At 56.8% G+C, this 18,787-nt stretch overlaps 1 protein-coding gene across 5 annotated transcripts; it reads left to right on the top strand.

The window, feature by feature from the left end:
* Positions 1–129: 129 nt before the first annotated feature.
* Positions 130–17,574, top strand: SLC44A2 (solute carrier family 44 member 2 (CTL2 blood group)). 5 transcript variants are annotated; one of them, XR_012670500.1, is made up of 23 exons: positions 130–242; positions 3,918–3,966; positions 4,051–4,124; positions 4,375–4,459; positions 4,809–4,893; positions 5,027–5,149; positions 5,268–5,328; positions 5,590–5,713; positions 6,310–6,393; positions 6,781–6,893; positions 7,102–7,233; positions 7,568–7,667; positions 7,811–7,903; positions 8,167–8,251; positions 8,583–8,845; positions 8,918–9,012; positions 9,506–9,609; positions 10,012–10,085; positions 10,301–10,371; positions 10,579–10,667; positions 11,065–11,149; positions 11,620–12,177; positions 14,049–14,138. XR_012670500.1 is itself a non-coding variant. In XM_075134280.1 (22 exons), exons 1-22 carry the CDS (start codon positions 197–199, stop codon positions 14,153–14,155), a joined length of 2,142 nt encoding a protein of 713 aa, XP_074990381.1. In that variant the 5' UTR covers positions 130–196; the 3' UTR covers positions 14,156–17,574. The 5 variants fall into 5 exon arrangements, 4 of the variants coding, with proteins under 4 accessions (XP_074990381.1, XP_074990379.1, XP_074990380.1 ...); XM_075134280.1 differs by lacking the exon at positions 11,620–12,177 and having other exon boundaries at positions 14,049–17,574; XM_075134278.1 differs by having other exon boundaries at positions 11,620–17,574.
* Positions 17,575–18,787: the final 1,213 nt, after the last annotated feature.

Below are 18,787 nucleotides of genomic sequence, written 5' to 3'. Positions count from 1 at the left end.
CCCCGGAGCCGCCGGCCCAGCCCGGTGCAGCGGGGCGGGGCGGAGCGGCGAGGCTCGGCCCCGGGGGTGGGCCGGTGACCGGGCCCCGGCGCCGCCCCGCCCGCAGCCGCAGGCGCAGCGCCCGGGGGGAACCGGCGGCGCCGGCGGGAGGAGCCGCCCGGAGCGGCCCGGAGCATCCCGGAGCCTCCGCCCCGCCATGGAGGACCAAGCCGCGGGCAGGAAGGACCCGGACGGCGCTTACGGTACCGGGGCCGGGCACCCCCACCCTCCCGGGGCTCCCCCCGGCTCCTCGGCCCCGGGGCCGGGCCCTCTGGGGGTCTCCGCACGCCCCCAGCCTGGCCGGGGTCCCCCGGGGGCTTGGGGGTCCCCGGGCTGCGGTGCTGGGGGACCCCGGGGGCTTGGGGACCCCTGGGCTTGGGGACCCCCAGGGCTTGGGGACCCCCGGGTTTGGGGACCCCCAGGGTTTAGGGACTGCTAGGCTTGGGGACCCCCGGGGTTTGGAAACCCCCAGGGTTTGCGACCCCAGGGTTTGGGGTCTCCCAGATTTTGGGTACCCCCAGGGTTTTGGGGACCCCCGGGCTTGTGGACCCTCAGTTTTGAGGACCCCTGGACTTGGGAACCACCAGCTTTGGGGACCCTCAGGGTTTTGAGACTCCCCCAGGCTTGGGAACCCCCCCAGTTTTGCCACCACCGGGCTTGAGGACCTCCAGGTATTGGGGACCCCCATGTTTAGGGACCCCCATGTTTGGGGACCCCCTGTCCCAGCCCCTGGGACCCCCCACCCTAAGCAGACGCCGTGCCCTGCCTGGGGGGTCCCAGCACCCCCCTCCCCGCAGCGCAGGCAGGGTGGGGGGGTTCGCTTGTGCATGGGGGGGCTGGGGAGGCCGCATGGCTCCGGGCTGTGCCGGGGGTGCTGGGAGCATCCCTCGGCTTCGGCTCGCGTTGGCAGGTGCCGGTGCCGGACCCTTCCCGGCTCCGTGCCGGGGCAGCCGGCAAGGGGACGGTCCCTGCCGTGGGGTACGGGAGGTCCCGGGGGGGGCTTCTGGTGGCCCCCGAGCCCGGGGGGCTGCTCCGGCCCCGGCGAGGGGGTTGCAGAGTAGGGGGACGCTGGAGCCGGCGCCGTGTCCCCTTCCCGGTGCGACCCGCGGCCCAGCCGGCCACCAGATCCCCCCGATAGGTGAGGACAGGGGGGGACGCCGCGTGCCCGCCGGTTTTCCCGGGCCGGGGGTCCGCCCAGTCCTCCCCGGCCTCGGCTTTTGTTCCCGAGCCGCTTCGGCGGGTGTAAATCCCGGCTGCCCTGACATCACCGGCAGCCTATGAGCGCCGGCAGCGATGCCGCGGTGCCGCCCGGCCGCGACCCTCCGAGCCGCGGCCGTGCCGGGCGGCAGTGTGCTATTCCTGACCGTGAGCCGGCGCGTCTGGCCGGTTATTTATTTATCACCTAAATATAACCCCAGGGTGGGGATGGGAAGCTCGGCGTTGCCGGGAATGGGGACATTGGGACCGGCGTCGCCGGCCAGTGGCAACAGGCACCTCGTGCCCCTTTGCCGGTTGAAACTGGCGACTCTTGCCACCGGCGCACGCCTGCTCCCACGCTCGCGCCGTGCCGGCTTTGCCAGGCCCAGAGCACCCCCCCGGTGCCGGTGACCACCGTGCCACGTTGGTGGCTACCGGACCCCGCGGTTTGTGGGAAGCCGGTACCACGGCCGGTGTTTTGCAAAGCCGGAAAAGCAGCCGGGCGCGGAGCGTCACGGCGAAGCGGCTGCGCCTTTAAAGCCATGTTTGCGCACCGGAGGGTGGTTTTTTGGTGTGTTTAACTGGAGGCGGGCGACGGCACACCCAGGGCGGCGCATACGGCGAGGGCCACGGCGCGGGGGCCACCGCGCGTCTGTTGCGAGCCGGGGGCTGAGGCGCGAGCGCTTGCCGGCATGGGGGGCCAGGGGGAGAACTACTACGGCAAGCACGGTAAGGCTTTGGCACCCGCTCTCCGCGGCCGGAGGGGGTCCCTTGGGGGCTGCCGGGGCGCGGTGCTGCCGGAATGTGATGCTCCGTAGGGGTTGGCAGCCCGGCAGCGGGTCAGGGGCACCGTCGGCAGCCGCTCGCCGCGACTCAGGGGCACCGTCGGCAGCCGCTCGCCGCGACTCGGGGTGGAGGAAGTTAAACTCGAGCGATAGAGGAGGAAAAAACAAACCCAAAATAGGAGGGGAAGGGGGGGAAAAAAAAAAAGGCAAAACAAAGCAAAACCAAAAGCAGCTGCGTTTTCACCGCAGCGTTTTTCCCTGAGACGTGGGGGGCCGTGGTGCCGGGGGGCCGCGGTGTCAGGGGGCTGCGGTGCCGGGGGCCGCCCTCGCCGCGCACCAGCATAACCAGCATGACGGCGTCACTGGCGCCGGCGGTTAATGCTTAACGACTGGGACAAACAGGTTCCCGCCGTGGCGGTTCGGCACCGCGGCCGGCACCGAGGTCACTGCCGGAGCCGGCTGTCCTGGTTTTTTTTAGGGGGGTCCCTGAGGTTGAATCATTCCTTGCTGGACCCCCACCCTGCAGCAGTGACCCCACCGTGCCGGCGTTTTGGGGTGCAGGTTCTTGGAAAGGGCTGGGTGGGTGCTGGGGGTGGGCTCGGGGCGGAGGCTCGGCTGCTCCGTGGAGATTAGGGATCAGCTGGGAGCAGGGTGCCCTGCGGGGAGCAAGCTCCTGGAGCCCCCCCAAAAATACCCTGAAGCAAATGTGGGCCCAGCATGGGGCTGCTCTGAGCACGCCCAAAAGGCACCCCCAAAACAGATGGGTCCCTGCCATGGGGCTGCTCCGAGCACCCCCGAAAGCACCTCAAAGCAGATGTGTCCCTGCCATGGGGCTGCTCTGAGCACCCCCAAAAGGCACCCCCAAAACAGATGTGTCCCTGCCATGGGGCTGCTCCAAGCACCCCCAAAAATGCCTCAAAGCAGATGTGTCCCTGCCATGGGGCTGCTCTGAGCACCCCCAAAAGGCACCCCCAAAACAGATGGGTCCCTGCCATGGGGCTGCTCTGAGCACCCCCAAAAATGCCTCGAAGCAACCATGTCCCCGGCATGGGGGTTGCTCTGGAGGTTGCACCCCCAAAAATGTCTTGAAGCAGACGTGTTCCTGCCATGGGGCTGCTCTGAGCACCCCCAAAAGGCACCCCAAAACAGATGTGTCCCTGCCATGGGGCTGCTCTGAGCACCCCCAAAAGCACCCCAAAGCAGATGTGTTGCTCCGAGCACCCCCAAAAGCACCCCAAAGCAGATTTGTCCCTGCCATGGGGCTGCTCCGAACACCCCCAAAAGCACCCCAAAACAGACATGTCCCCAGCGTGGGGCTGCTCTGAGCCCCCCAAAAGCACCCCAAAGCAGCCGTGTCCCCGGCACCGGGCTGCTCCCACGGCCGCGCTGCCTTTCCTGGCTGAATTCCCACCCTAAAAATAAAGAGGGGGAAAAAGGATCGTGCCGTATCCGCCGGGCAGGAGCCCAGCGCCGCCGTGGGACCGACGCTGCCTGCGCTGCTCCGGCCGCGCCGAGGCTCTGCAGGACCCGAAACCCCCTGGGATCCCCCCGGCATCGCTGCTCCCAGCCCCACTCTGCCTCCGCGGCTTTTCGGTGCTTCCGAGGGATTTCGGGTATCTTGGGCAGAATCCCAGGAAGCACTTTTGGAGAAAACCACGTGGAAATGGGTTTTCCAAGGGAATAATTGTTTCCACGCCTGGAAAGCAGAGGCACGGACGGAGGGAAATGGCATCTGGAGATTATTTTCCTCCTGATTCTGCTTATCCCGAGCCTTTTGGTTAAAGCTCCCTCTGCTTCTCTTTTTGCGTGCGGTGGCGAGAGGAGGATGAGGAGCCCCTTCCTCCCATCCCAGCCATCCCCCAAATCGTTTTTTCTTTTCCTTCTTCGTCTCCGCAGGGACGCCGCAGAAATACGACCCGACTTTCAAAGGTCCCATCTACGACAGGTAAGAGAAACTTCTCGGGAGGCGCCGGTTTCGGCGGTGCCGTGGCCCGTCTCGCGTCCCCAACGCTCCTCTTCCCGCTGGCAGGGGCTGCACGGACGTTATCTGCTGCGTCCTGCTGGTCATCGCCATCGTGGGCTACGTGGTGGTGGGCGTCGTGGGTACGTATCTGGGTGGGGGGGGTCTCTGCACCGGTTTTCGCTGCGTCGGCAAGTTTGCGGCAAAAGGGAAAGCTTGGCTTGTGGCCGGCTCGACCGCGCCGGCAAAATCCCGGTGCCGAGGGGTGTTGCGTCCTCGTGCTCGCCCGGATGGGGACGGGAGGGTCCCCGCGGGGGTCTCGTGAGCGGCGGGTGGGGGGAAATAAGGCTGTGGGGGTAACAACCGTGTTGTTCTGCCTTCGCCCCCCCTCAGCCTGGACCCACGGGGACCCCCGGAAGGTGATCTACCCGACCGACAGTCGCGGGCAGTTCTGCGGGCAGCAGGGAACCCCCAACGAGTACGTGTCCCGGCTCGCGGCCATCGCTCACCGGCGCCCCGGCATCGCCGGAGAGACCGTAACCTTGGGGTGTCGCACCCCGCGGCTCGCCCTGCCCGTGCTGCCTGCTTCCTCTGGCTGCGGGGAGCGGCAGAGGCCCTGCCTGCTCCCAGGAGGTGCAGAAAAGCATCGCAGCAGCTTGCAGCTCCTGGATTTTGGGGGGGTTTGGGGGTTTTTTGGGATTCTCCACGCCGCGTGGTCCCCCTTCCCCTGGGCACAGAGTTGTGGGTGCTTCCCATCGCCTCTCCCAGGGCAGGCGGTTCCCCGAACTGGACTTTTTTTTTTTTTTGTTGCCTTGTTTGCTTTGCAGGAAGAAACCTTTCCTCTTTTACTTCGACATCGTGAAGTGCGCCAGCCCGCTGGTGCTGCTGGAATTTCAGTGCCCGACCACGCAGGTACCGCTCCCGGTCCCGGGGTGCTGCGCCGGGCAGGGCTCCCCGACGCTTTGCTTCTCCTCGGGAAAGCTCCAGTTTGCGGCATCCCCGTGGAAGAGGCTCACGCCTTCACGTGTCCTCTTCTCCCAACCAGATCTGCGTCAGCAAATGCCCGGACCGGTACCTGACGTACCTGAGCGCCTACAACTCCCGCACGCCCAGCGAGCTGGAGTACTACCGGCACTTCTGCGTCCCCGAGTTCAAAAACCTGCAGAAGGTGGGTTGCAGGGAGCGCGGTGTCGGTGTTCGTCCACCAGCCCCGGCACCGCCGGCGTTCTCCGGCGCGGTAATTCCTGCCCGAAGCGTTAACGTCTGGCGCACCTGTCTCCATCCAGGCTCCCATCAAGGTGCTGAAGGACAAGGAGTGCCCGGCCATGATTATCCCCAGCACCCCATGTACGTCCGGAGGGCTAACGAGCTGCGATGAGCTGATTAACGAGCCCGCTCGCTTCCGTCGTGGTCAGGGGAAGCGGCCGCCTTGCAGGCTGGCTGTTGGGATTTTTTGGAGGGGGGGTCGGAGGCTCCTCTTTGGGGTTTCTGGGGATCCAGTGTAGGTTTGTGACCACGGGGAGGGGGGTTTGGGCTCGTTTCCCCCGGGGGGGTTGGACAAGAGCGGCTGAGGTTTGCGACGCTGAGTTTCCCCCTCCTCTTGCCCAGTGGCGCGGCGATGCTTCCCGGCCATCCGGGCCAAGAAGGGCGTCATCATGGTTGGCAACGAGACCACCTACGACGATGGCCACGGGCGCCGGAGGAACGTCACCGAGCTGCTGGAAGGGGCCAAGTGAGTCCCCACAGCCTTCGTGCCGGGCAGGCGCCGCGGTTCGCCGGTCGCTTCGTCTTTGCCGGGGCGATCCGGAAAGCGAGCGCTTGCGGTGATAACAGCAACATGGCGGGTACGCGACCGTACCCGGGGGAGCCTCTTAATGAGCTTCTTCGTTATTGCTGCTTCACCCGAAGAAAAACGTTTGGTTTTATCTGCCAGCACTTCTGCGCCGTGTTCATTTACTGATTTATATTGCGGAAGAGCCTTGAAAGCCCCGGCACGGAGCCCTGCTCCTGCGTTTGCAAGAAATCCTGCACCAAAACCCATATTCTGTGTTTTAAACGGGAGCTGGAAGGGGGGACGAAGGGGAAGCAGCGGGGTCAGCTTGAAGGAAAACAGTGCCAGGAAATCAGCCTCGGTCTTGTTGAATTTTCTTGTTTTCAGGGAGTCTGGCAGAGGGCCGTTTGGCGGGGGAGGACAAGGGGCCATTGAGGCAGCGCGAGTCCAGGCAGCAGGGGCGGGCAGAGCCTCGCTGGGGCTGAGCCCAGGCTGATGTTCCTCCGCTTCTTTCCCCCCGGTTTCCGTTTCATTTGTGTTTTATTTTTGTATTCCAGAAAAGCAAACGTGGTCCTGGAAACCAGACAACTGGCCATGAAGATCTTTGAAGATTACACGGTTTCCTGGTACTGGATAATAATGTGAGCAGGGGCCGAGCTACGCGTTACGGCCGTCCCTTCCCGCGGGCAGCTGGACCGGCGCCCGCGAGAGCCGATGCTCTCTGCCGTGCCGGCCACGGGCTTGGCGCCACGCTCAAACACGGGACAAAACTCACGAATTACCGACATTTTATTTTTCTTTCGCTCTGGCCTTTGCATAATTTCTATTCAAACGAAACGAGAGATGGTAGAGGGTGTTTGGGGCAACTTTACTCGGACCCTGCTCACACTCCGTCCCCTCCTCCATCAATGATTCCCATTTTTAAGGCTCCTGAGAAAGGAGAGAGGACAAGCTGACCGATGGAGGAAAGCGGTGGGGAGGGGGTGCCATCACCCGGTTTTTGACACGTCGCTGCCTTCCTCCCGCAGAGGCCTGGTGATCGCCATGGTGGCTAGCTTGATCTTCATCGTCCTGCTCCGCTTCCTGGCCGGGATCATGGTCTGGGTGATGATCGTGATGGTGATCCTGGTGCTGGGCTACGGTGAGCGAGTGGTCGGGAGCTTCTCCCTGCTTTTCCTGTTTTCCTTTCCCTATTTTACGTGGGCTTTGCACAAAGAAAGTTCATACACGGTGTCCTTCCAGGTGTCTTCTACCTGAACATCGGCATCAGTGGGGTTGAGCAGAGGCTGCCGGCATCTCGGTCTCTGCTTTTCAGTGCAAATACGACAATTTTCTGCTTTTCACTGCAGGAATCTTCCACTGTTACATGGAATATGCAAAACTAAAAGGGGAAGCGGGTTCTGACGTCTCCCTGAAGGACCTGGGATTTCAGACAGACCTACGCGTCTACCTCCACCTGCGGCAGACGTGGCTGGCGTTCAGTAAGTCTCCGTCCTCCTCTGGATGCGGGATGGGACATAGTGGATGCACCCTTTGAGGGACAGGGCTTGGGAAGGGCAGAGCATGGAGGTTTGGGATCTTCTCGGTCTCTTTGTGGCCTTTGCAAAGGGTTGAGCTAAGGAAGGAGGCTTTGCTTGATGCCACCTCTGCCGTGGGACTGAGCTTACGGATGGGGCTGCTTTTCCACGTGAACTGCGGTCCCCTGAGGAGCGTTCGGTGCCGTGACGGATCTGCTTGGGAAGGCAAAGGTGGATGGTGGCCATCGGGCGCTATCTGTGCCCTCACACTACCCGGGGTTCCCCTTCTCCTCCCCAGTGATCATCCTGTGCATCGTGGAGGTGGTGATCATACTGCTCCTCATCTTCCTCCGCAAGAGGATCCTCATTGCCATCGCGCTCATCAGGGAGGCCAGCAGGTCCGGGTGTCCCCTGTCCCCAGGCAGAGGTGGCCGCTGTCCCCCTTCACAGCGGGAGGACTCGGGGATGGCCAGGTTCCAGCCGCCGAGGTCCTCCCATCACCGCGAGGATTTTAACCGGGTTTTAACCATCTTCTCGGCAGGGCTATCGGTCACATCATGATGTCGCTGCTCTTCCCGTTGTGCACCTTCTTCCTGCTGTGTCTCTGCATCGCCTACTGGGCCAGCACCGCCGTGTATCCTTTCCTCTTCCTCCTCCCTGTGCCTCTGCTCCCGGGGAAGGAAGCTGCTCAGAAATCAAAGGTCTTCCAGGGCGCTGAACATCTTACAGGATTAGTGACACATCCGTTTGCAAAACTGCCAGCTGAAGTCTCTAAGTTTAACTTAAAATAAAATTCAACGTAGCGAAGCGATTGCAGGAGGCAGGTGAGAGCAAAACTGAGTTAGGATTCGGGTTTGGGGTTTGCAAAATCACGTCTCCTTAACCGCCGCTCTGCAGTTTCCTCTCCACCTCCAACGAGGCGGTCTATAAAGTGTTTAACGAGACTGCGTGCCAGTTTTCCGGGCAGACCTGCAAACCCGAGGTGAGGACATCGGGAAACTCATACGAATGCTATGCGTAATCTGTCAGAGATAAGATTGTTTATTACACGAAAAATATCCTGGTGGCTATTTTGAGCCTGCAAGCTCTTCTAAGTGAAATTCCGCCTTTCTGAACTCGTTTATTTTTCTTCAAGCTGTTGTGTGCGCAAAGCTGACTTTTCGGTCTGAGCAAACGCTACCAGGCAAAAAATTAAGCAGGATAATGTCTTCTGAAAGTCGAGATTGCTTTGGGTTGAGCGAAAGATGCTGTCGGTCCGCCTCGCGGCGCATCTCTGGCCGCCGCAGTGCGTGAGCATCTGCTGTCCTCTCTAGACCTTCAACACAAGCAACGTCACCAAGCTGTGCCCCGACGCCCAGTGCCTCTTCGCGTTCTACGGGGGCGAGACGGCGTACCACAAGTATCTCATCATCCTCCAGTTCTTCAACGTCTTCATGTTCTTCTGGCTCGCCAACTTCGTGATCGCGCTGGGCCAGGTGACGCTGGCGGGGGCCTTTGCGTCATACTACTGGGCCTTCAAGAAACCCGACGACATGCCCGCCTTCCCCCTCTTCTCCGCCTTCGGCCGCGCGCTCCGGTACGTCCCTCTCGAGGAGGGCTTGCGAGCTTCTTGAGCTTGTCCCCTTCTAACCGGAGCGATCTTTCCAAGGTACCACACCGGCTCGCTCGCCTTCGGCTCTCTGATCCTCGCCATCGTCCAAGTCATCAGGGTCACTCTGGAGTATCTGGACCACAGGTTAAAAGGTATCGAAGCTGGAAGGGCAAATGAGTAGACAAACGAGGTTGGCTTCTTCTGTGTTCCTTGATGCCAGAGCTTGTGGCTAACGTCCAGGGGAATAATTTCAGTATTTTGGCAGAGAATCGCGACTTTCCTTTTAGGATCCCGTAGCTGTCTCTTCCTCCAAGAGACGTTTCACGGGGCGGGAGCTGAGGGATGCGCCGCGGCTGCCGGGCTAAGTCAACCGGTGCTGGGTCTCTGGTGTCAGGGAAGTCTGTGTCTGGCCGTACGATTCTATTGATCGTGAAACGTAAACAGCGAGCAGAAGTGTGGGAAGAGCACACGAGGCTCATCCCGCTGTCTGCAGCAGTATCGGCCTCCCAGGGAGGCTGAAAACAGGCCGTCGGGGGAGGCTGTGACGGGGCAGCGGGACGTCTCGTTAGGGACCTTGAAGTTGCTTCTGTAAGAGAAAGCGTCTCTCGGTTTGGCCGCTCACCCTCTCCCGTGGCGTTCCTCCAGCTGCAGATAATAAGTTTGCCAAGTTCCTCCTGAGCTGCCTGAAGTGCTGCTTCTGGTGCCTGGAAAAATTCATCAAATTCCTCAACAGAAACGCGTACATCATGGTAAGAGTCTCCCAGCGTTAACGCCCAAAGCGTCGTGACGACGGTGGGGGGGGTCTCGGCACGCTTGGAGATTTCTTTGGGTGGCTGTTGAGAACCGTGTCTCCCAATGTCATGGGAAAATGAAGCTTTTCAGCGTTTCCCAGCCTTTTTGCTGGAAAGCCTCGACCTCAGCTGTGTCGCTTTGGCTTTGGGAGGGACCTTCTCGGAGACACCGGGGTGGGGGGGATTCAGCTCTCGGTGTCCGCGATGCCTGACCTGTCAGTGGATGAAGAAGCACTTCCAGGGTGGGATTTATCCGAGTTTTATTCAAAGATGGGATTAATTGCACCCTCTTCTTAGTGGTGAATTCAGTGTCGCTCCGTTTCTCTCTTCTCTGCCCCTTTTTTCCGCGACCCTCTCTAGATTGCCGTCTACGGCACCAACTTCTGCACCTCCGCCAGGAACGCGTTCTTCCTGCTGATGAGGAACATCATTAGGTGAGATCCTGGTGGGTGCGAGGGCCCCCTTGGTTATTTCCCAGTTCTTCTCGCCGCCAAAGATCAACCCTGATCTGCCTGCCTTGTTTTCAGGCTTTCACGGCGTTTTATGCCACGTTTGCAACGCGTGTGCACGTTGGCCGCCTCCTCCCACACTTCCTTCTGAATTCGGGGTGGGCAGCGGATGCGGATGCTCATCTCTCTCTTGTTTGCAGGGTGGCCGTTCTAGATAAAGTCACGGATTTCCTCTTCTTCCTCGGTAAACTCCTCATCGTGGGAAGTGTCGGTAAGTGCCGGGGACTGGAAGTTTCTCCTGGGGGCATACGGCTGCTGTAGGCTTTTGCCCGTAGCTGATTACGCCTTCCCAAAACCTCCACGCTCTTCACTCCTCCCATGAAACCGTTCCTTTCCTGTTTTACACCTTCCCTGCATCCATTTGCTGCCTTTCTTCTGGCCGGCATCCCACAGCAACGTCCATCGTTTGCTTTTCCAGGAATCCTTGCCTTCTTTTTCTTCACCCAGCGGATAAAGCTGGTCCAAGACACGGCGCCACCCCTGAATTACTACTGGGTCCCTATTCTGGTGAGCCGCTTTCTCGTGTTTTGGTGGATTTAGAAGTGATGGAAGGAGATCCTTAACACAAATGCCTTAAAAACACCCCTCTGCTCGCTGCTTCTGAAGGACCTTCTTTGTTGAAGGTGTTTGCTCCATCGCTGTCGAAATAAGCCCTTTGTTTCGGCCAGCCGCAAAGAGGCGTCTCGCCCTTCCCGTGCTGCCCAGATTGGCCTCCGTCCACCGTCGTCGCTGAGGCCTTTTGTCCTGAATTGGGCTGGTCTGAACAGTCCTGCCCTGTTTGCTTCTCCTCCTTCCCCCGGGGAATTTGGGATTCAGCAGGTTTCCTCCTCCCGCCTGAGGGACGGGGGCTTTGCGCTCTTTGCAGATGTCAGGTCGCGGCGTGACCGCGCAATTTCTCTTTCAGACAGTGATCGTGGGCTCCTACCTCATCGCCCACGGGTTCTTCAGCGTGTACGGCATGTGCGTGGACACCCTCTTCCTCTGCTTCTGTAAGTGTCTGCCTTGGAGGGTCCGTCTCCCGCTGGGCAGGAGTTTGTGGTAGCAAAACCTCCCTCCCTTTGGGGCTGAACCCCAGAGTTGTCCAGATTTGGGGTTTGCTTGAAATTCCCGAGGCCTCTCTGTGTGGTTTTCTCCCACTTTTTCCTCTACCAACTCCTACCTGCCTTCTTACCAGCATCTGCTTTCCCCCTGCCTGCTAGCAACGGAAACCCACGGCCTGTCCTTGGGTCTCCTGCGGTCTCTTTTGGTCTTTCTGTTTTGGTGCTTTGGTCTTGGTGGAACCTAACTGCAACTAACTTCAATTTTCCTTTTTTTTTTTTTCCTTTTTTCTTCTTTTTTCCCCCCTCGTGTCTCTCTTCACATGTTCTCCGTCCTTCATCTCTGCCCTGCCTCTCCCCGGCTCTTCTGCTATTTTTCACTCTTCCCCATCACGGCCGCTTCTTCCTGGGGTTGCGAAAAGGTGAAGATCTGGAGAGGAACGATGGATCTCCCGAGAGGCCTTACTACATGTCCCCCGAGCTGAGTGAGATCCTGCTGAAGGGGAACCTAGAGCCTTCCAAAAGCGCCGATAGCCAAGGCTAGGGGCTGGCCCCGGGAGGAAGGCTGCGTGCCCGGGGGGGCCGCAGGACGCTCTCGGCCCCCCAACCCAAGCAGCGTTCTCCTAAGCCCGCATGTGGCAGCCACGGTGCAAATCTTTCCCCTGGATGTCCTTCAAAGCCTTGAGGGTAGAGGGAGTGCAGATTCCTCAGCGCCCGATGCTGTATCAAATCTACCTTCCTGCCCAATAACGAATATTCTTGTATCGAGAGAACGAACCTAGAGTGTCACCTAGAATTAATCTGGGGTCCCACGTGTCCGGTAGCACCCGGCGAGGAGCGTTCCGCTCCGGCGAGCGGCTGGCAACCAGCTGGACGCGCACGGGTGCCGATATCTAGTTGTGTTTCGCGTTGAAACGGAGATCTTTGTTCCTAACCGCCAGCTGTGAAAAGGACGGGAGAGCGGCTCTGCTCGCAAGGAGGTACCTCGTGTTGCAGGACGGTGGTTTGCGGGATGGGCTGAGAGGGTTTCACAGCCTGAAAACTGGTCTCTGCGCGCTTTCCTCTTTGTTCTGCCCCCAGCGAAGAGGAACAAGCCTCTTTCCTCGCCCACTCTTTCTATGCAAAACCGGGTTGGCGCACTTAAAAAGATTTCTTTGTGAGATTGCAGATCTTTTGCTTTTAAGTCTGTTGCATCAGCAGCGCCTTTGTCACAAAACAGAGCTCGCCCTTTGCGCAGCCGAAAAATCCGTTTCCTCGCGCCGTCGGTTAGGGAAGCCGAAAAGAGCCGTCGCCGGTTGCAAGCCGTTAAAACTCAGAGGGCTTTTACTCGCAGCATGCCGTGTTTGAAATGGTTTCTCCTGCTGGTTGCACAGAGGTTTAGTCGCTGCAGGGAGGTGGTGGCTCATCCTGGGAGCTGCCTGATGGGCTCTGCTTTTTCCCCCTGAGGTGGTTGAGTTGATGGTTCGGCTTCTGCCTGGTCCGGGCTCCTACGGGGCGGAGAAGCTGGAGCTGTAACGACTTTCAACGCTAATGCAAATGCTTGCCAAGGGCGTACAGACCTGCAGGCTGGGGTGGTTGTGGGAAGGAAGACGGAATCTGCGCGGAAGGCGAGTCCCCAAGCCGGTTCCGGCAACTCTGAATTGCCGAGGGTCCGTAAAGGGAAGGGGATGTCTGGAGGAGCGGTGTGAGCATTCCTGATGGGCTGGAAGGCTACGGGGAAATAGCGCGTTGCACTGGCAGGCGTTACGCCGGGGACGTGTTGCGGCATCTCTACGGCTAGAAAAATCAGACCAAAAAATCGTTAAGTTTGACTGGGAGGCAGCTGGTGAGGGTTACGGCCCCTAAAGAAATGGCAGCCAAACGCAGGCTGGATCCTCGCCTTGTTTTCTCCTCTTGATAGTCCAGAAATGATCAAGATTTAAAAAAAATGCCATTCTGGCTGCACGCAGCCCGGGTAGTCGTGGCCAGCTCTCCTATTACAAATCCTCACGCAGACAGAGAGCCCTGTCTTTTGAGTCGTGCCCTCTTAGGACAAAGCCGTAGTGTTAACGCTCGTATTTTCATCACAGAGAAATATTGAAATCCCTCTCAAAATATCCCAGGGCGCTTTCACTCGACTCTGAAGCTGGTGCTTTGTGGTTTTGTTTGATTTTGGTTTGGGTTTTTGTTTTTTTTTTTTTTTTTTGATGGCTGTGATTTTCCTACCACTTCTTGTTGGCGCAGCTGCTTTGCTTTGAACGGCGAGAGGCCGAGCAGCGTGTTCGGTGCTGGGAATACACCTAACGATTATGTATGCATGGCGTGTTGACAAGGGCGTCGCGCACCCGGCGAGCAGCGCCAAGCGAATACCGAGCGAAATTGCTTTGCGCTCGCGTCATGAGCCATTTCGGCTGCACAAAGAGCAGGGAGAGCCGCGCTGCCCGGCTCCTTAGAGGAGCTCCCAACCGGCAGAGCTCGAGGTCACGCAGGAGACCTCTTTTCCTATGGCACTGTTAAACTTTCCCACCACTCCCCTTTAAAAAAAAAACAACACCCAAACCTCTGGTTTCTTCTAAATAATAGCAGCCTGTTTCCGGAGCGCAGTGCTCCCCGTAAAATGAGAGAGGTGCGACCGTGGTGGTTTGTACAGCTGCGGGCATTTAGCTGGGACACAGGGAGAAAATACCCCCTGCCCGCGATGAGCCGAAAGACTTTTATTTCTGTCAGAGATAACGATTAGACGAGCAGGCCGACTGCTCCTCTAGCATCTCCCTGCCTTTAGGCTCCTTGCTGCATCTGCTGTGCCTCCCGCCACGCCAACCTCTGTGTCTGCCCCCCCCACTGCTGCGCGGGGCGGGGGTTCTCTTTACAGTGGAAGACCTGGAGCGTAACGACGGTTCGGCCGAAAAGCCTTACTTTATGTCGCCCAACCTGAAAAAGCTCCTGAAGAAGACGAACAAAGGTCAGCCGGACGCCTAGAGCCTGCCCTCGTCCTTTCCGCGCTTCCTTTCCCCGTTCCCGCTTCGGGAGCAGAAGCTGCAGAATGCCTGGTGCTCGGCATCGTTTGTCCCACGTGGAAATCTCGTTAATGAACCTGAACCGCCGACTCCTTTACCCCTGCAGCAGGCAAGCAGCAAAGCGGGGTTTCGCTGAAGAGAGGAACGGGTTACTATTAATGATTCAACCTTAAATCGTCGGGGTTGCTAAACGAAGACCGCTCTAGCGTGTCTGCTTCCGCAGAACTCGTCACAGCTAACGTCCCGTTGGTCCCCCACCAGCTCAAATACTGAGCTGGGGAGTTCCCAGCTGAGTCCTGTCAGCGCAGGTGCTGATAAAAGCAGCGGGGAAATGTCTCTGACACAGGGCGAAGTTTTGTCTTCCGGGGAGTTGACGGACACCAAAACAAGTTTAATTGGGTTTAGTGATTTTATTTTATACCGCTAAAAAAAGATGATGTTACTTCCAGGTCAGCTGTGTTCGGCCGTCCCTTAGCGCTCGGGTAAATCCAGGCGCTGTGGGATTCCAGAACAAGCTGATGGGTTTAAGCAGCTCCTCGACTTCGTTTTTATTTCCAGACCCCCCAAAATATTTTATTGCAGTTGTTGATTCCTACCCAGAGAGCCGAAACATGCTGAAATCGCCTCGCTTCTCTTGTCACCTTTTGGAGACGCCTCAGGGCCCGGCTTTGGGGTTGTGCTGAGCATATTTAGACAACTAATTCATTTAGGAAAATGCCAATTAGTGTTCTTATAGCCACGTGTGAAGGGTGAAGGTGGAGGGAGATGAGGGGTTAACGAGCAGGACTTGGGCGGTAGAGCGCTGTGCCACGTATCCCGCTGAACCAGGGGGTGTTTGGATACAACCCGGGACGGACGGACGGACGCTCTGTACAGTTATTGCATCTTTCTAGGACTGACAGCTTCTACTGATTCCTCCCCCCAAAATCCTGCATTATATATTTAAAAAAAAATAGTTTACAGCAAAGCCTTTCCTAACTGTCGAACAAAATGCTTTGCCTGTGTGACAAACTTAGGAAGACCCCACCTGCGGGCATGGGAAAGGAGTCATGTGTATATATATATATTTTTTTTTTTTTTAGGTTAACATTAGGTAATTTTAAGCAAACCAAATGACAAACAGGTTGCCTTACGTCCTTAGATGCCATGGCATCGCCTGGACTTGTAGCTGACTGCTGTTTCTAATGGGAAAGTCCAGACGTTTGGCAGCTCCTGTCAGGAGAAAAAGGGGAGGTTTTTGAGAAATACGTTACAGGGGGGTTAAATATCACTAAAACACAAATATTAAACTTAAAAATTAAAACACCTCCTCTGATACACGCAGCTGCTGAAGCGTCCTTTGAGCAACAGGAGGCTCGCCCGGGTATAGTCACCACCACAAATTGTACTTTTTTGTGGTTTTAATTTGTTTGAAAATAAATGCGCTGAGGCTTTGGTGGACAATTTAAACAGCTCCCAAAGCACGGGGGGGCCGGCGGCAGCAGGAGGCTTGTGGGGTCACACGCACCTCCCTGCCTTAAAAAACGCAAAAACCCTCTTTATCGCAAATGTTTGTTTAGCCACGTTTAATTTGTGCTGAAGGATATATTTTGCTTCTTTTATACGGATTTCTTAGTAATCTTTAGATCCCTGTAGTATTTTTGTAAGATACAAGGAATGTTTTCTATCTGAATTATTAAATGGTTTGGGGGTTTTGTATATTTTGCTTTTTCTAGTTGTTTCAGTTGTGTAGCCGTTACTTCGATCTCTTCCAGCACTATTTTTGTGACAGATTTTGAAATATCTACCTGGCAGCACGCTGAGACGTAACTGCTCTGGCCCAGGGCGGCGCAGCACCGCTGACGTCCCCCTAAGCCGATCGCAGGCGTAGATCCACGCTTGCTGGAATCCAACGCCATCGTTTCTCTAAAAGCACCTTTTTCCTCACATCTCGATGTAGCCGATCCAATGCTCGGGGGGGAGAGCTAAAAAGAAAAGGTGAAGGTAAAGCTAAAAAGAAAAGGTGAAGGTAAAGCTAAAAACAAAAGGCGAGGTAAAGCTAAAAAGAAAAGGTGAAGGTAAAGCTAAAAAGAAAAGGTGAAGGTAAAGCTAAAAAGAAAAGGTGAAGGTAAAGCTAAAAAGAAAAGGTGAAGGTAAAGCTAAAAAGAAAAGGTGAAGGTAAAGCTAAAAAGAAAAGGCGAAGTAAAGCTAAAAACAAAAGGCGAGGTAAAGCTAAAAACAAAAGGCGAAGGCAAAGCTAAAAAGGCAAAGGTAACGCTGAAAAGAAAAGGAAAAGGTAAAGCTAAAAAGAGGAGAATCCTCTCGGTTTGGGATAGGGGGTAAGTGGGAATAATTAAGGGAATAATTAAAGGAATATATTCAGTTTACAGCCATACTAGCGCCTACGAGACAGTATTTTCTGCAGCCTGATGCTGGTCCTGAATTATTTTAATTTTTTCCTCTCCCATGTGTAGGTTTTGAGGTTTTTTTTTTTAATTTCCTGTTTGAAATTTTTGTCTAGAGGGTAAGTTTACTCTCGCTCCTCGACTTTAGCTATTCTCGTTTTATATCAAGACACTTTGGTTGTGGAAACACTGTCCGAAATAGCAGAGGACCATCAGTAACTCGATTTATTTGCATAAACAGCCAATACACAGTAGAGATTTTTAGGTCTGGAAATACAAATGTTGAAATAGAGAATAAATTTAGCAAAATATGTTCTTTGGCCCTCTGCTGCCTTCTGTAAACTCAGTGGTTGAGGAGCAGAATTAGGGATTCCTATTTCCACTAAGCCGAAGCGGCAGCCGGGTTTTCAAAGCTGAAAACCAGATGCGCTGCGCTTGTCGAGAGCTTTGGAAAGCAGAGAGGCAGATCTTCCAGTAAATGAGGGGGTTTTGGAAAAAATCAGAGCCACTCAGGTGAGGGCAGTGGTCCGGCGGGATTTTAGTGTCCGGAAAGGCTTCACTCCGTGATTTGGGGTATTTCTTTCTGCAAGTGTGGACTGATCCGTGCACTTGGAGCACATGTCCTGTGTAAAGCTGTGTATTTAAAGGCATTAATTTGTCTGTCTTTAGGAATAATCACGCTCTTTTCTCTATTGAGATGCACCTTCTGGTCCCTATAAACTGCGCATGCTCCGAATCGTTCCCTGAATCAGGCCAGGGCAAGTAAAAAAAAAAAGAAAACCCTAAAAAAAATGCTAAAAACTGCAGGGCTGATATTCTACAAAAAAAATCCTTCTTTTTAAATGTATTTCTGAGGCATTAACTACTCCTACTGTGCACCGGGGCTCCTATGCAAGTACGTACCTCCGGCAGGAGCGTCCGCGCGCGTTCCCGATGTCGTGTGTGACGGTTCCATCGATGTCAGCGTTGCAACCACAAATAAAAGTGCCTGTTTGGACCTCGCTTCCGCCGCGCGCTTCCTTCTGACCTCACAGGGCTCCGACGTCACGGCAAAGCCTTTATCAAATTCTCTGCAGCCCTTTGGAGAGGGGTTGGGGGTAGAGGGGACCTCTGGGGAGCCGCTGGTCCAACCGCGCTCGTTAGTTCCTCTTCGTTGTGGCTTCTCCACATCTCCGCGGCGTTTTTCTGCCCGGCGGCGCAGAACAGCTGGAGAAAGAGCAGAGCGTGACGGCACGCGTGACGGATACAGCTGGCTTTCGCCCCAAAAAAGGGCCGTTAAGGCTTGCTTCAACGCACACCTTAACGCTCCGCTTCCTATTTTCGGAGTTTGGGGCTTTGCTGACTTGGGTTTTTTGACTAAGTACAAGGTATTGTCAAGCAATCCTTGACCCACAGAAGATGGCGATCTCCAGCAGAGGTTTAATAGACTTTTTTTTAAGAAGCAAGCGTTCATTTGGACACTTACAATCATTTACGTTCATACTTGAGTTCAACAAAAGCAAAAGACATCTTTGAGATCGTTCCCTTTCTACGTTACAGCAGGTGAAGGAACCTGCCGACGAGACCACGGGCTCATCCTGCACCCCGAAACTCTCGGGAGCTTGATGCCAGGTTAATTAGTACGTGGCGAGGTTGTTCAGCTCTTCCCAGTCCCTCCGGCTGCCAAGACCATTAGCGCTCTAACGAGATGCGGCCGCGTGGCACCCTCTGCCGCCACCTCAGCACATCACAGGCAGCAGCTCCATGGAAGGTGACAGACACCCATCGGTGTCCCCTGCGCCAGGGGCCTATAGGACTTGCACCGCTATAGATCAACCCTATATCGCAGTGACTCGTGTCTTTGCGTGTGGGACAGCGGTCTCTTGGCCAAACCCGGCTCTTGGCTGCTCCAGGCTTCAGGCCCCCGGGGACGGGATGCCGGTGGACCCTTCTCCGGGGGCACAGACCAGGGCGGCAGCCCTTCCCTGTCCCCTCAGATCCCAGACCCCCACAGGCTGCCGGCCCCCTCAGATCCCTGAACGCCTCAGGCCAGTCCCCTCAGATCCCTGATGCCCAGAGGCCACCAGTTGCCTCAGATCCCTGACCGCCACTGGTCCCTTCAGCCCGGTCCCCTCATACCCCTGACCCCCACAGGCCGCTGGTCCCCTCAGATCCCTGACCCCCTCAGGCCGGTCCCCTCAGACCCCTGACCCCCATAGGGCATCAGCCCC

This window comes from Calonectris borealis, chromosome 31 (assembly GCF_964195595.1).
Source record: "Calonectris borealis chromosome 31, bCalBor7.hap1.2, whole genome shotgun sequence".
In the NCBI taxonomy this organism is placed as follows: Eukaryota; Metazoa; Chordata; class Aves; order Procellariiformes; family Procellariidae; genus Calonectris; species Calonectris borealis.
This window is presented reverse-complemented; position numbering and strand designations above follow the sequence as displayed.